Source organism: Dysidea avara, chromosome 9 (assembly GCF_963678975.1).
Source record: "Dysidea avara chromosome 9, odDysAvar1.4, whole genome shotgun sequence".
Taxonomy (NCBI): Eukaryota; Metazoa; Porifera; class Demospongiae; order Dictyoceratida; family Dysideidae; genus Dysidea; species Dysidea avara.
Genome location: NC_089280.1, coordinates 6,637,614 through 6,651,881, shown reverse-complemented (window position 1 = coordinate 6,651,881; position 14,268 = coordinate 6,637,614). Strand labels below are relative to the sequence as shown.

At 39.3% G+C, this 14,268-nt stretch overlaps 1 protein-coding gene and 1 pseudogene across 1 annotated transcript; both read right to left on the bottom strand.

The window, feature by feature from the left end:
- Nucleotides 1-4,176: 4,176 nt before the first annotated feature.
- Nucleotides 4,177-5,019, bottom strand: LOC136266622 (caspase-7-like). The gene has a single exon (XM_066061617.1). The coding sequence runs from the start codon at nt 5,017-5,019 to the stop codon at nt 4,177-4,179; it is 843 nt and encodes a 280-aa protein (XP_065917689.1).
- A 5,005-nt stretch (nt 5,020-10,024) lies between these two features.
- Nucleotides 10,025-13,474, bottom strand: LOC136266621 (uncharacterized; annotated as a pseudogene).
- Nucleotides 13,475-14,268: the final 794 nt, after the last annotated feature.

The following is a 14,268-nucleotide window of genomic DNA, read 5'->3' as shown; positions in this document are numbered from 1 at the left end:
GGCTCCCACCGATATAGTAGAAACGTCTATATTGGCCACCGATATGATATGTATCGGTATATCGGTACACCTCTAAAAAAAAATTTGGAATTTTCAACTAGAGTAGGGACCATAGCACATCGATAAAAAGTACTGAAACAAGTTGGAGTAGTCCATGATATTAGATCACAGTTAAACAATAAGAAGTGTTATATTCCTACTGTGTTCAAGACAATGTAATAGAAATGCACAATAGGGATATAACACTTCTTATTGTTTAACTGTGATTTAGTATGTGACCAGATTTTACAAAACCGATCCAAATCGCACACCAGGCAAAATCAAACCAACACTACCAGTGGATAGCTACACCATCCTACTAGTAGTTTTGACACTCAGTACCACTCAAGCTACTCGAGGCTGGTTTCAACAGACGTCTTTTCTGGGGGTGTGTGTAGAGCTCGAATGGCGGTTTTAGGCCTTGTGAAGGACCTGGCTTGGTAAGAATCAGTGGTTTACTGGTGGACAGCCTGATAATGTAGGCCAGACTTGTTTTCTGTGGATTTTGCTAATATCAATCACTAAGGAGCCAGCACAGCCCTGCAATCTTGTCTCTGGGCTCCAATCATGGTCCGTCTCCATTTTGAGGTCTAACCCTTGCCCACCCCACCACCCTCCACCCCTTTGTGAGCACTTGTAATACTGTTTCGCTCGTCCAACAGCTCAGATTTTCTATCTTATTTGGTGGGAAACTCTACAAGCAGCTACAAGTACTGGAAGTGGTCTGAAAGATAACAGATTGATGCATCTTGAGTGTAAATTTCATACGCGTGTTTGCTATCCTTGGAGAGTTATACTGGCTTGAATTCTTTAAAACCGTTTATCTCGAAACTTCTAATGTGCGATTTGGATCATTTTTCCAAAATCCAGTCACATATCATGGACTACTCCAACTTGTTTCAGTACTTTTTATCGATGTGTATGGTCCCTACTCTAGTTGAAAATTCCAAATTTTTTTGTGTACTTGTATAAAACATATGTGACCGGACCTGCGAAAACAGGGCATGTGGGAACAAACTACACCCCATCTTTCCAAAGGTCATATCCCAGTGCTGGAAAAGTATATTTCCATTCTGTAACTTGCATCATGATGCCAATTAAATTTTTACTATGAACTGAAAATTGCAATGTCATAGTATAATGGTACAAAACGTTATGAGTGATGAAAGTGTGAAAAAGTAGGTAAAAATCAGTGCCCACATGCCCTATTATCACAGGCCCGGTCACATATATTATACCCATTCTCTACAAACTACAGTTTTGGCATAAAGACCCAACAAGTTACACACTAAACTTAGAAGTGCAAAGCGTCCTCTATTTGCAGCTATAAATTCAGGTATTTGGGGTCTTTATTTGTCTAGTTATGCCGCGGGATAATTGCGGCTTCAAAATAATGATTTGGGGTCAGATAGTGATAAAGGGAACTTGAGTTAACCACAAGTGAGTAGATAAGAGGGTCCGTGTCATTCGTGCAAAAATTCCGTGGCAAGGATAATTATTTTGTGGTTTTAGTATGGTATCCTAACTGGTGAGTAGAGCACTTCTGTTTCAGTATTCTTTAGTATACTAGTGAGTAAGACCTCTGTATTTGTGCTGGCTTCTGTAATATGTGTAGGCATATTAACCAGTGGTGTAAAGAAACGCCTTCTGTTGCTGTAGCAAATAGCACACACAATGTTTTACAACTTGGCGACACCTTGCAAATTTTAATAGTTAATAGCGCCGTCATGTTACAAGCTATCTAGCTTTCTTTGTTACCGGTTACTAACTAGTACCTCATAGTAGCATATACAGTGCTGCGATAGTGGCTTAACTGTCTTCTTTACTGCTACTTACTAAACAACAACTATTTGCTTTTTATTACAAAGTCACTCATTGTAACACACAGTGTAGCCATATTATTATAACGTAAAATGTAATCGAAATGTAATCGTGTGATGCAACAAAATGAATTTTGTGGTGACCATATGGCTTCTCTTCATATGGCTTCCAATTAGCTAAGTTTCATCCATAATCTTAATGTTCAAATCATTACAGTAATTTCATTACTTAGATTACTTACATTTGTAAGTTAGTGTATTTTGTTATATTATTTAGTTGCCACAAAAGGTAATAACAAATTACATAACGCATTTCCCCATGTTTCACCATAGTTTGGCAGCCTATGGGAACTCTACAGTGTCAAATCTAGTAGTGTTGAATATTGTGGGCAATTGTACTTGCACACAAGTCACAATCAATTTCCATGATACCCCCAGGACATTTCCATTCATTCATTTTAAATTATATAATGAATTTGTGATTAGCTACCATTATATGTGACCAGATTTCATATAACAAGGCTTCCACACCAGCATTGAAACCAGGTCACTACTGCTGACCCGGATGACCCACTGACCCGGATTAATTAAAGCCGAGGCATGCGATAAGAGCTATGATTTGGCTAGTCTTGAGCGAGTGAACGAGAATACGTTTTGAGCGTTCGATTCGTGTTGAGTAAATATTGCTACTTCAGCCTAGCTGTAGGTTGAAGACCAAACAATAAAATAAAGGTCATCACCTACTGACAATAGCTACCCCTCATCATAGATACCCTCAGTTTCGTGCTACATACTGCACTTACTAATAAATGGGTGCGGCTGAGCATATGTTGGTAACGGCGTGGCTCACAAAAGAGCTACGCGATAGCGTTTATAAGTTTCCACGTTGTCAAATGAACAATTTTGTTTCTCACGTGATCCAATCCGGGTCAGACCCGGATAATTTGTAAACCGGGTCAGACCCGGATGACCCGAGCCGGTTTCAACGCTGTTCCACACACACAAAATCAAACTTACATTTTTACCAGAAATGGATTGTTGGTCTAACACACTATCATATTCCACACTGTACTTCCTTCAGGACTGGCAAGTCTGGTTTCTGTGGCAGCTTTCTTCTGACCCTGACAAAGCCATGAGTGGGCGATTGGCACCATTAAATGGCCATGGCTTTGTGATAATGGTGTGTGGTGAGCTGGGACTTCACAGAGAGCTCGCCATTAGTGTTCTCAGCCAATTTGGAGAGATTTGAGGGCCATGGAGGGCCCAAACTTGGCCTCTGGATTCCATTCGTCTTCTTACTTCATTTTATACCCCTATATATTATATATATTAAGCCCACCACCACCCCCCACCCTATTACTATCACCTGTGATATTAGTACCCGCTTGAAAAAAGCTGCCCAAAACAGGGCAAATGTTGGGTATCAGAAATTTATACACCCACTCATTGATAGCTATTAAATAGATGAATAATTGGTACAAATTTTGTTTGCACAGCTGTGGGGACTGGGAAGTTATTACACAATGGTTACTTAAATCGCCATATCTCCTAACAAAGTTTTGTGCGTCAAAGCCTTGTTTTGTCAAATTCAGTCACATATAAGCAACAGTGTAATAATAGTATGGTTTATAAGATATAGCAGTTTAAAAGTAGTAGATTGGAACCATGGATGAAGAAGTTTGTTACAAAAACAGACATTCTTCTGCTTAATCACACGGAAGCACTGTAAATTTTACATACACACCAAAAGTCAGCGAATTAGGCTTCTTCTAGGATCATTGTGCTTGCAGAGAGTTCCTCTACACATCATACCCCTAGAAAGTTGCTAAACGGACATGAGGTAGGCAGTACATTTCATTTTAGTAGTTTTTCAATGGAATGTACTGGACATGTCCATTCCTGCTGGCATTTTTTCCACTGAACAAAGTATAAAATGTCCATAAACTTCTTCATACACTCTACAATTGTGGCAGGAGAAGGATAATTATTAGTGTATCAAAAGGTTAATTATACACTGGTGTAGTACTCCACCAGCATTCTTTAGAATCACAACACATCATTTACATTAACTTGTTAGCTAGCTACAACAAAGGAGTTCATAATATTTGCATGGGGGAGAGTATCTAACTGGAGTGCACTTAGCAAAAGCACTGCTATAAGTAAATACCTCAGACTTCTTAGAACAAACACTTGACCTTGTAAGTTAGCTATCAACATTTCTCTATCATCAGTAAAAGCAGGGTAGCTAGAGGTGTAAATATGCTCAAAAGTGAACTTGTTGCATTGCTGTACACTCTCCCAAATAGCTAGCTAGCTGTTATGAACTCTTGCTAAAGCTAGCAAAATGCTTTACTGACTTACCGTATTTTCCTTTGTCTGTAATATACTTCTTTTCATCTAGTCTAAAGTAAACTGCTTCTGTTAGGGAACTTGTAAATTCTGAAGTCTGCAACACCTTTATACCGTCTCCAATTTTAGCGACCTTCTCCTTCAATAAATTATTGGCTTTAGTTAGAACTTTGAACACGCTATCTTCTTCTCTTGAGTTCTTAAACTCGATACATAAGCACTCAGTCCAGTGACTTTTACCTTGTACCGTCCAACTTAAATACGAAGGTGGAGAAGCATATGCAAATAGCGTGTTTTCATAAAGTTCCAAATCAATGCGGGTCGCGGACTGAGACTTAGCATTCAGCCCCGGCTCGTTATAGTCATTCCTCAGTCGTACAGCCTCTGTAGACTCTTTTCCGCTCCCTCTACACGCATCAATGAAGAACATTTTCGTCATGCCAGCAGTTTTACGAGACGACACCACTGGGGATATTATTTTATCTATACCGACGATTTCATAATTGATATCAGACACCACGTTCCCGCCTGAAACGCCATGACCAGAAAAGTACACAACCATCCTTTTGCAATTGTCAGGATAGGTACACTGAGGGTCAGCTAGGCATTCACAGCACTTAATCATTTTCTCTTTGGATAGATTCCGCCTAGGATAGACTTTGTAACCAAAGCTCGTGAACAACTTGTCCATCTCCCTACAATCAGCAGAAGCACTATCGGTTAGCCGTTTCTCGGGGTCTGGATGGTTTTCGTATCCGTTTGAGATCAAGAGAGCCACGCCGACATAATATGGCTTTACATGTACAATCATCATTTAGTTACGATCAAGGTGACTATAGCAAGCTAAAATACTCAGACTACAGATTGGTTAGTGCTATAGCTACAACTAGCTAGTTAGCTAGGTCGCGAGTTAGGTTATAATGTCACTCAAACAGCTAGCTGAGTAAAAGTCACATGACTGCCGGGGTGGATCCTTAGCTATGATAGCGTGGAAGTGGCGCCTAGATGCCATATATAGTCTATATTAGATACCATATATAGCCTATATAGATACCATATATAGCCTAGCTAGATGCTTACTATATAGTTGGTCACATGACTGGCGTCATTGCGAAGGGCAGAATCATGAGTCTCAAGATAGAAGTAAGCAACTGGCATGTCGGTGTAGCTCTCTTGATAGCCAATAAATACAACAAGGAGAAGCTAAGTTTCACTCATGCAAATGCCAAAAATTTGGCACAAAGGCTGGAGAGACTTGCTTATCGTGCTTACGTGAAGACAGATGTGAAGCTAAAAGATTTTGAAACTTTATGCAACGATGTGGCCACGCACAAGTATCCTGATACTGTGAAGAGAATTATCGTGTATTTTACTGGCAAGAGTGGTGAAGCGGGAACCAGAACTTTGATGCTACAAGATGCTAACTTAGACTGTGAATCTTATAGTATTGATAAGGTTATATCGCTGTTTAAGCCAGATGATGGGGGGAAAAATCATTTGCAAAGTACAGTGCGCATGTTTTTTTTTGACCTGTGTCTGGAGGACGAAGGTTCGAGTGGTCTTGCAACTTCAAAAGATGCTTCCGCGACCTTGCCCACAAAAGCTTCTCGCGAAGCAAACATTTTTATGGCCTATGGTTTTACCAGTCTACCATACACTGATAAAGATTCTTGGACTTTCCACTTGACTGAGGTGCTTAAAACATTGAAGGATACCGAAGATATATATGATACCTTTACTGAAGTACATAAGCGGATTAAAGAAACAGACAACGATAACCTAAAAACACCCTTCTTTACATCTCGTGGTCTTGGAGAAATTGTATGCTTTAAGGATGAAGAACAAGCAATAAAAAGCCAATATGTGTTTAGGGCAACGCAGCAGAACAAGAACAGAGAAAAAATTGATGTTGGTAAGTTTACTATAATCATGCAGTATGTATCAGTGTTGTAAGAGGGCTGGGTCATTTGGGTCACATTTTGTCCGGGTCAAGTGGGTCTTGTCCACTTCACTAAATATCTGGGTCTGACCCAGATGAGATCACATGTGACTATAAGTTAACAAGCTCGATTGTATTGATGGAAATGTAGTTGTAAACACTCAAGAAACTTACGTGAAGTCATACTCACCATTCAGGAATATGCTTTGCTGCCTGTGCGGGGTATGTAGAGCCATGCCCACTTATCAGAATTGTACCAGCTGTGCTCTGTGGGCATGCATGCATCAACAGATCCGTGTTGCTACTTGAAATGTAAGTACTAACTTCTGGAAATTATGTAGCTGCATGTAAACTTATGTGGAGCCACACCCACTTGACAATATGTAGCTACTCACTTCTTGCAAACAATTATTTTTATAGTATAAAAAATGTGGGGCTGACTAGTGGAACTTTGTGGACTTTTAATGTAGCGCTTGGGGCACGTCTCTATTTTAATTAAACTAGGTCAGATCCGGGTCCCAACTGGATTACTATTCGGGTAAAATGGGTCAACGGTACTGACCCACTTGCAACGCTGGTATGTGTGATAAACCATGTATATAGCTATAGACAGGTTTATCTAATCCAAAGTAGCCAAGCTGTAAAAAAAGAGTGCGGTCCTGAGAAAGGCTATGGTGAAAAAAGATGTGAAATCCAAGGTGGCGGCCAAGAAATGGCTGTGATGGTAGATTAATGGTAAAAATTTTAATAACAGCAATTCAGGGTGAATTTGATGCTGCTTGGTCTTTCACAAAATTCACGTGAATCGTCATTATTAAAATTTTTACCACTAACCTACCATCACAGCCATTTCTTTGCCGCCACCTTGGATTTCACATCTTTTTTCACCATAGCCTTTCTGAGGGCTGCACTCTTTTTTTACAGCTTGGCTGTTTTGGATTAGAATTCACTTCTTTTTGTATTTGTATACCCCAAAGCCGTCCATTGGCCGGCTTTAGGGCTTTTTAACCTATCATTTATTTCTTTACCACAGGAAGGAGAAAAGATGAAGCAGGGTGATTTCTTTGTAGCTGAACTGTCTACAAGGTGATCCTTCTAGCTGATCTCTCTACTGGATGACTTGTTTGTAGCTGAACTCTCTACAGGGTCATTTGTTTGTAGCTGAGCTCTCTACAAGGTAATTTCTTCTAGCTGATCTTTCTACAGTGCGATTTGTTTGTAGCTAAATTCTCTACAGGGTGATTTGTTTGCAGCTGAACTCTCTACGTGGTAGTTTCTTTGTAGCTGAACTCTCTACAGTGTAGCTTCTTCTAGCTGAACTCTCTACAGAGTGACTTGTTTCTAGCTGATCTCTCTACAGGGTGACTTGTTTCTAGCTAAACTCTCTACAGGTGATTTGTTTGCAGCTGAACTCTCTTACATGGTGGTTTCTTTGTAGGTGAACTCTCTACAAGGTGACTTCTTCTAGCTGATCTCTCTACAGGATGACTTGTTTCTAACTGAACTCTCTACAGGGTGATCTGTTCATAGCAGAACTTTCTACTGGGTGATTTGTTTGCAGCTGAACTCTCTAGATGATGGCTTCTTTGTAACTGAACTCTCTACAAAGTAACTTCTTCTAGCTGATCTCTCTACAGGGCAATTTGTTTGTAGCTGAATTCTCTACAGGGTGATTGTTTGCAGCTGAACTCTCTACATGATGGTTTCTTTGTAGCTGAACTCTCTATTAGGTACCTTCTTCTAGCTGATCTGACTACAGGGTAACTTGCTTGTAACTGAATTCCCTACAGAATAACTTGCAATGTAATATAATTGAGTAAATTATAACCGCAGCTGAATGCTTTATTAGGGTGACTGTTCTATTAGAGTATCTCGATCTCGCATTTACTACACGTAGTTACCTTTCGAATCATAACTCAGTGGTTTGTAATCCGATTCTTCTGTACTACTGCAACGACTTTCTATTATGATTATTCCAGCTACATACTGATTTTCAGCTCGTTGCTCTAAGCAGTTTTCCTGGTAGACACGAAAACTAATAGTTTTGTTTCTTCATAAAAATCGATCACGTAATTTTGACACAAGTTGGGTTTTGTGTCATATCTCCATGGTTTTTATCCCGATTCCTTTCAAACCACAAAAAGGCACTCCTACGATGGTTGCTCCATCTACATATCAATTTTCAACTGATTCCTCTATGGGGTTTACCCTGTAGGCATGACAGACCTTTGACCTTATTTTACGCAAATAATCGGTATTAACTCTGTGAATGTTCTTCGGATTCCTACCAAAGATGGTACGGAGATCTTCTTTAATGAGCCCTTTAAGTGTGCCAATTTTCAACCCAATTCAAGGACGCATTTGTGTTTTATGGCGAATTTTGCGAAGTGTGCGAAACGAAGATGAAGAAAAAACGAAGAAATTAAAACGAAATTTTGTTCGCTCGTATCTCGGAAATGGCTGAAGCGATTTTCTTCAAATGTGGCACATAGACTCCCCTAACTGGGCATACGTCTCTAGCAAATTTGGTTCCAATCGGATTAGGGATCACAGAGCTACATAGGTGTGAAAATTGCGTTTTCTTTCTTCCTGTTAATATACTCACGGTATGGCACGCTGACTTCTTGGGCTGCACAACACACTACCGTGTGTCTTGATCAGGAAGGCCTGGCCACCTAACATAACCTACAAAATGACGTGAATTATACGTCCACCATTTTTGTAGGGCAAAAAGTGAATGTGTATTCAGAATGCCTTCCAGTTGTTGTGCTGTTATATACACGCCATGAGGAAGTGCTGATTACTGTAAAGTGCTAATTACACAACCAAGTACTAAAGATAATATGAAATGCGGTTAAAATTATGTCATTAATAATGAATGAATAATGAATTAATAAATAAATAAATTATGTTTGAGAAAACCACAAGGCCTAAGGCTTCGCACTCACCAGGAATAGGATTCATGTTGTATGAAGACAATCGTATAATGGGCGGGTGTTATTATGGAGCTGATAGAAATGTACGATGATTCTATTTAATTCCGATCAAAACAGTTAGCACGCGACGCCCACTATGAATAGATCAAGTGGATTCTGGACAAGCGAACTGTTTGTTTTTGTTTGGAAGTGGGCGGCAGCGACTCTTTCGATTGGAAGACGAGTGGTTGCTACTCTTGCTTAATGAACAACATGATTGAAAGTTGCTACTAATCACTGGAGGTTAGTTTGTATTGGTTAAAACACTGTGATAGTCTTGTTTCTTTAGTCTCGTGTAAGTAGGCTACCTTCACTCGTATATGGGATGGCCTCACCTGGCCGGCCATTGTGCGAAGAAGGTGCAGTTTCCAGCTGGTTAGTTTGTATGATGATGCATAGCTCTCCACCTGAAGCTTTTTAGTGCCAGACTGATCACTGTTATGGGCACTGAGAAACTTCCAAATTGCATTCCACATACTGAATGCTGATGGAGAGAACAAACAACATACATAAAATGTGCCCCGGGGCTGTTAATTGCCATGTGCATGGTTGTGCTTGCTGCTTTTATCCCAACTGTTAATACATCCCTTATGTATATGTGCCAGTCAATTCCTCTAGAATTGTATTACTGTGCATCTTGCACGTACTGTGTTCACCTTGCACTGTTTGTACTTGCCCCATTAGTAGGTTATCCTGTTGGTAATTGTACTTGGTTGTATTTGCCCCGGGCCTAGTAATAATAAGTAAGAAATGCTTTGTGGATTCTCCAAACACTTGGAAAGAAGATTTTCTTAGTGCAGTTTCAAGCAATCCGGGCTAGCTAGCTGCTGTAACTTCAGAGAGCTGTGTTGGGAGAGGTATTGTGAACTTTCATTTAAATGCTAGATAGATTCTTCTCACTATTATTTTAAGCCAGTAGAAGCTGCCATGGCAGAAGTTGTATCATTGGCAAAATCTTCCTTCCAGATTTGTTTAACTTGGCTTCTGATAGTTTCAATCAAAAAGGATTTACCAGTACCACCAACACCAGATACAAACATCTGCGATGGTTTAAGTTTCTCACATATACATTTTCCAGTGTCTTGCTCATGTTGATGATTCAGGTGTTCTAAGATCTTGCCAAATACACGTTTCTGGTCTTCATTCAACATTTCAATATGTTGCTCCAAGTGTAAATGGTTGGAAGAATTATTCTCCATATCCTGGACATCATGCATAGCTGCTTCTGCTTTACCAACCAATTTCACACCTTCCTCATGTTCACTGTCACCTTCTTCAGCATCATGCTCACCCTCTTGTTCTTTTCTAGCTTCATCAATTTTCTTAATTTTTGATTGTGCTTCTAGCATCTGTTGCAGGCTTTCATGATGATCTTTCAAACTTTCACATGTTTCTAAGAATTGATCAAAGGCCTCTTCAGCTGTTTGGCCTTCTTCAATCAAATCAGACTCAACTGTGAATGGGACAAACAACAGCAAGAGAGTATAGAAATAGTCCTCTCGCTGCTCAGGTTTGTTTGGATCAAATAATTTGTGATTTACAATTTTTGGCTTCATTAACTTTCTGTACTGCCTGTTTCCACTTGCATCTGTATCAGTTTTGACATAGAACTTTACAAAGTCATACAGACACACATCTTTGAGAGCTTCAGGTCGTTTAGGATAAAAGTCATCCAGCAAGTTTGGTTCAAAAAGTGTATCACTATCTGGATTTGTCTCTAACATCTCCTTAAGCTCTTTGTGCTTTTTGACTCTCCTTCTCCTTTTGTGAGGCATGTCAGTAGACACAAACTGAACAGTGTCTGACTTTTCACATAAATGGTCTCCTAGCAGTAAATCAGAAGCTTCATAAAGTCCACATTCTCGAGTACGAAGTGATTTAATACCAAATTTGTACAACCTTTTATAAAGCGAGTCATCATCAGAAATTTCTTCCCATATTTCTTGCATGTGACTCTTCTCAGCCTTTGTAATATAGCCAGTCACATATTGTGCAAGAGCTAAAGATGACTCTGAAATAAACTGAATATCCATGTTGGCCTTCCACAACAGTAACAGAAGTGGATTATAATCATTTATCCTTACTTCATTTTCAGATCTTGGGAGGACAAAAATTTTGCTTTTTGATATCAAGCTATCATCTATACATTTTAGTTCTCCTTCCTCGCTAACTTCTCGTGGGAAACCAAACTTGCATTTAGTGATGTAAGCTGTTCCATATTTACGCTTCCTTTTGCAGTAATCAGAGCATTTATGGAGCTGGTATTTTGACACCAATCGATAAAGTTCAGGGTTTGCCTTTTCATCAGGAATCTTGCAACAGATTCTGCTCTTAATCCATTTGAGCACATCTTCAGGTGCATCCCTGCCTATCACCTTTGCATCTTCAATCCACACTATGACATGGTAGTGTGGAGCACCTCTGCTTTGATACTCCTTTTTCCAGAAGAAATGTGAAACCTTTCCTAGTACTTTCCCTTTCACAATAACGGTTGAAAAGAAGTCATGAAACTTTTGGCTAAATTTTCGTGATACAGAAATCGGATCCTCAGTGCAAAGTTTTGGTATTGGATACTTAGGTGTAACTTCATTTGCTTTGTACAGATAACGTGCAATTTCAGGGAATCATACTCTGCACATGAAAAAGTCATAAACAAAGTTGGAGACCCATATTCACGAATCATTGCCATTACATCACTTCTTCAAGTACCAAAATTGTTTCGTACCTCTAACAGATTGGAAAACAGTTAAAAGGCTTGCTTCAGTAGAAACATCACACCTTTAATGTTGTCCAGAAACTGTCCCTTTGAGGCCGTAGGGGGGTCGATTCGACCCTTGAAAATTTTGAAAACTTCACGGTGCCGTAACTTCTGCGTGCTTTAGGCTATTACAATGGGGTCATGTTTAACAGATTTCTTGATGAATGGGGACTCCAGTGATGTATAGTTTTAAGCCAAAAGTCAACGAGGAAGTCGTAAAGAACATCGTGTATAACAAGACGCCGTTTTATAAACACGCGTAATTTCTTCTTCGAAATAAACACGGCCATAACTTTCGCATACTTCAGTGTACGGATTTGGAATAAACGTCATGGGATTCGCCATGTGATTCTGCATAAAATGGTTCTGAGGTTTTGATTATGGGAGTTACCATCACCGAGATATGGACGCTTGCCGAATCGTTGTCAAAAATCACTATGTAGCGTCTGGAAGAAAGGCTAAGGGTTGTATGGCGTGTTCCACTCCTATGATTCGCCTGATAGTCGCTGTAGAGGTGAGCCATTGTATATAGATCGCCTTCATAAAGTTTCCTTGCGTCTAGGAAGAAGAGATTAGACCATACAGCAAATAATCTATTAATACCACAAAACTGCAAATATTTTAAACACACTTTTCAGGTCTCAAAGGGTTAATTAATTAAAGTAATTAATTAATTAACAGTTAGATCTCTTCTACCACAGGAACTCAAGACATTGTAAATTCCAGCAGAAAGCTCTCGAAGCTCTTTTTGCCAGAGGTAATAGAATACGAATTCTGCATTTTTTCTGTATCTTGAGTCCTTATTCAACAGCCTAGATTTCACATATTCAGCAAATGTTAGTTTCTCAACACGTGGGTGAATTTCACCAAAATGACCATTAAGAAATAGTGTGGGAAAACACAGTACATCAAGAAAGTGCAAACGATTATCCATTGGAAGTTCATGGACTGTAAGCAACTTGTAATGCTGAATGTCTTTACCTGTAGGTAGATCTTGGTCCATTGATCGTACAGTATAAGCTTGCAGTCCAGCCACATCTTCATCTGAAGCCTTTTCTATGACATGACTAGTTGCATCATTGACAATACCCATAGTCTTTTCAGCTGCATCAACACTATCCACCACCTTTGCTGCATCAACAGTTTTCTTTGCTGCATCATCAATACATGCTAAGTCAATTGATCCATATAGCCAGTTAGTTTCCTGTAATTTTTGTGCAGCAAGTTTGACACGTGGTAGATCAACTAAACTCTGCTAGACAATTTTGTCTTTGGTTGGACGGCTATCAATGATGATGTACAATTCTGGATCAGGTAAGCCAACCAATTTATCAATAGTGGAGTCGCTTGTATAACCTGCTTCATCCAATCTTTCCAAAGTATTTTGTAAATCTAGTGGCAGAAAAAACATAGTGCCTTTAGCAGCTTTGAGGGCATTGTAAATGGGAACTTTTCCAGTATAAGTCCCTAACCTCACCACAGTCTGGAAACATTTAGCACGTTGAATTAACTGTGTTTCCAGTTTATTTAGCTTGGCTAATTCATCTGGAACTGGAATAGTGTATAGCCCATTGAGTACACAGCGAGAAGGCATTTTGTGGCTGTTTAGGGATTTGCGACAATATTCACAGACATACAATGACTTATAGGTTATAAACAACAGTAGAATCATTCTGGATGAGATAATCTTTGAGATCATTCCAAATATCTGAGCTGAACTTTTTATCATAAAATTTAAATGTCGTTACATTTCTCTTCAAGTGTAAACGCTCACATGAGCAACATGCAAACTCAGGATCTTCTAGGAGCTTTTTCTCATACTCACATATTGTGCTAGCATATTTCACTTGCAATTCTGTCTCTGTATTTCACATCTTTTTTCACCATAGCCTTTTTGAGGGTCGCACACTTTTTACAGCTGGCTGTTTTGGATTAGATTTCACTTCTTTTTGTATTTGTATACCCCATATGGCCGGCTTTGGGACGTTTTTAACCTGTCTTGTTTTCTTTTCCACAGGAAGAAGAAAAGATGAAGCAGATGCACTTTAAATATTTCTGATTTTATCAGTAAATGTACAAATTATATATATATATATAATACATATATTTATTACAGAACTCTCCATGGTGGTTTCTTTGTAACTGAACACTCTACAAAGTGACTTCTTCTTGCTGCTCTCTCTACAGGGTGAATTGTTTGTATAACTGAACAATATACAAGTAACTTCTTCTAGTTGATCTCTCTACAGGGTGGTTTGTTTGTAGCTGAATTCTGTGCAGGTGATTTTTTTGCAGCTGAGCTCTTTACAGAATGGTTTCTTTGTAGCTGAACTCTCTACAAGGTAACTTCTTCTAACTGATCTTTCTACAGGGCAATTTGTTTGTGGC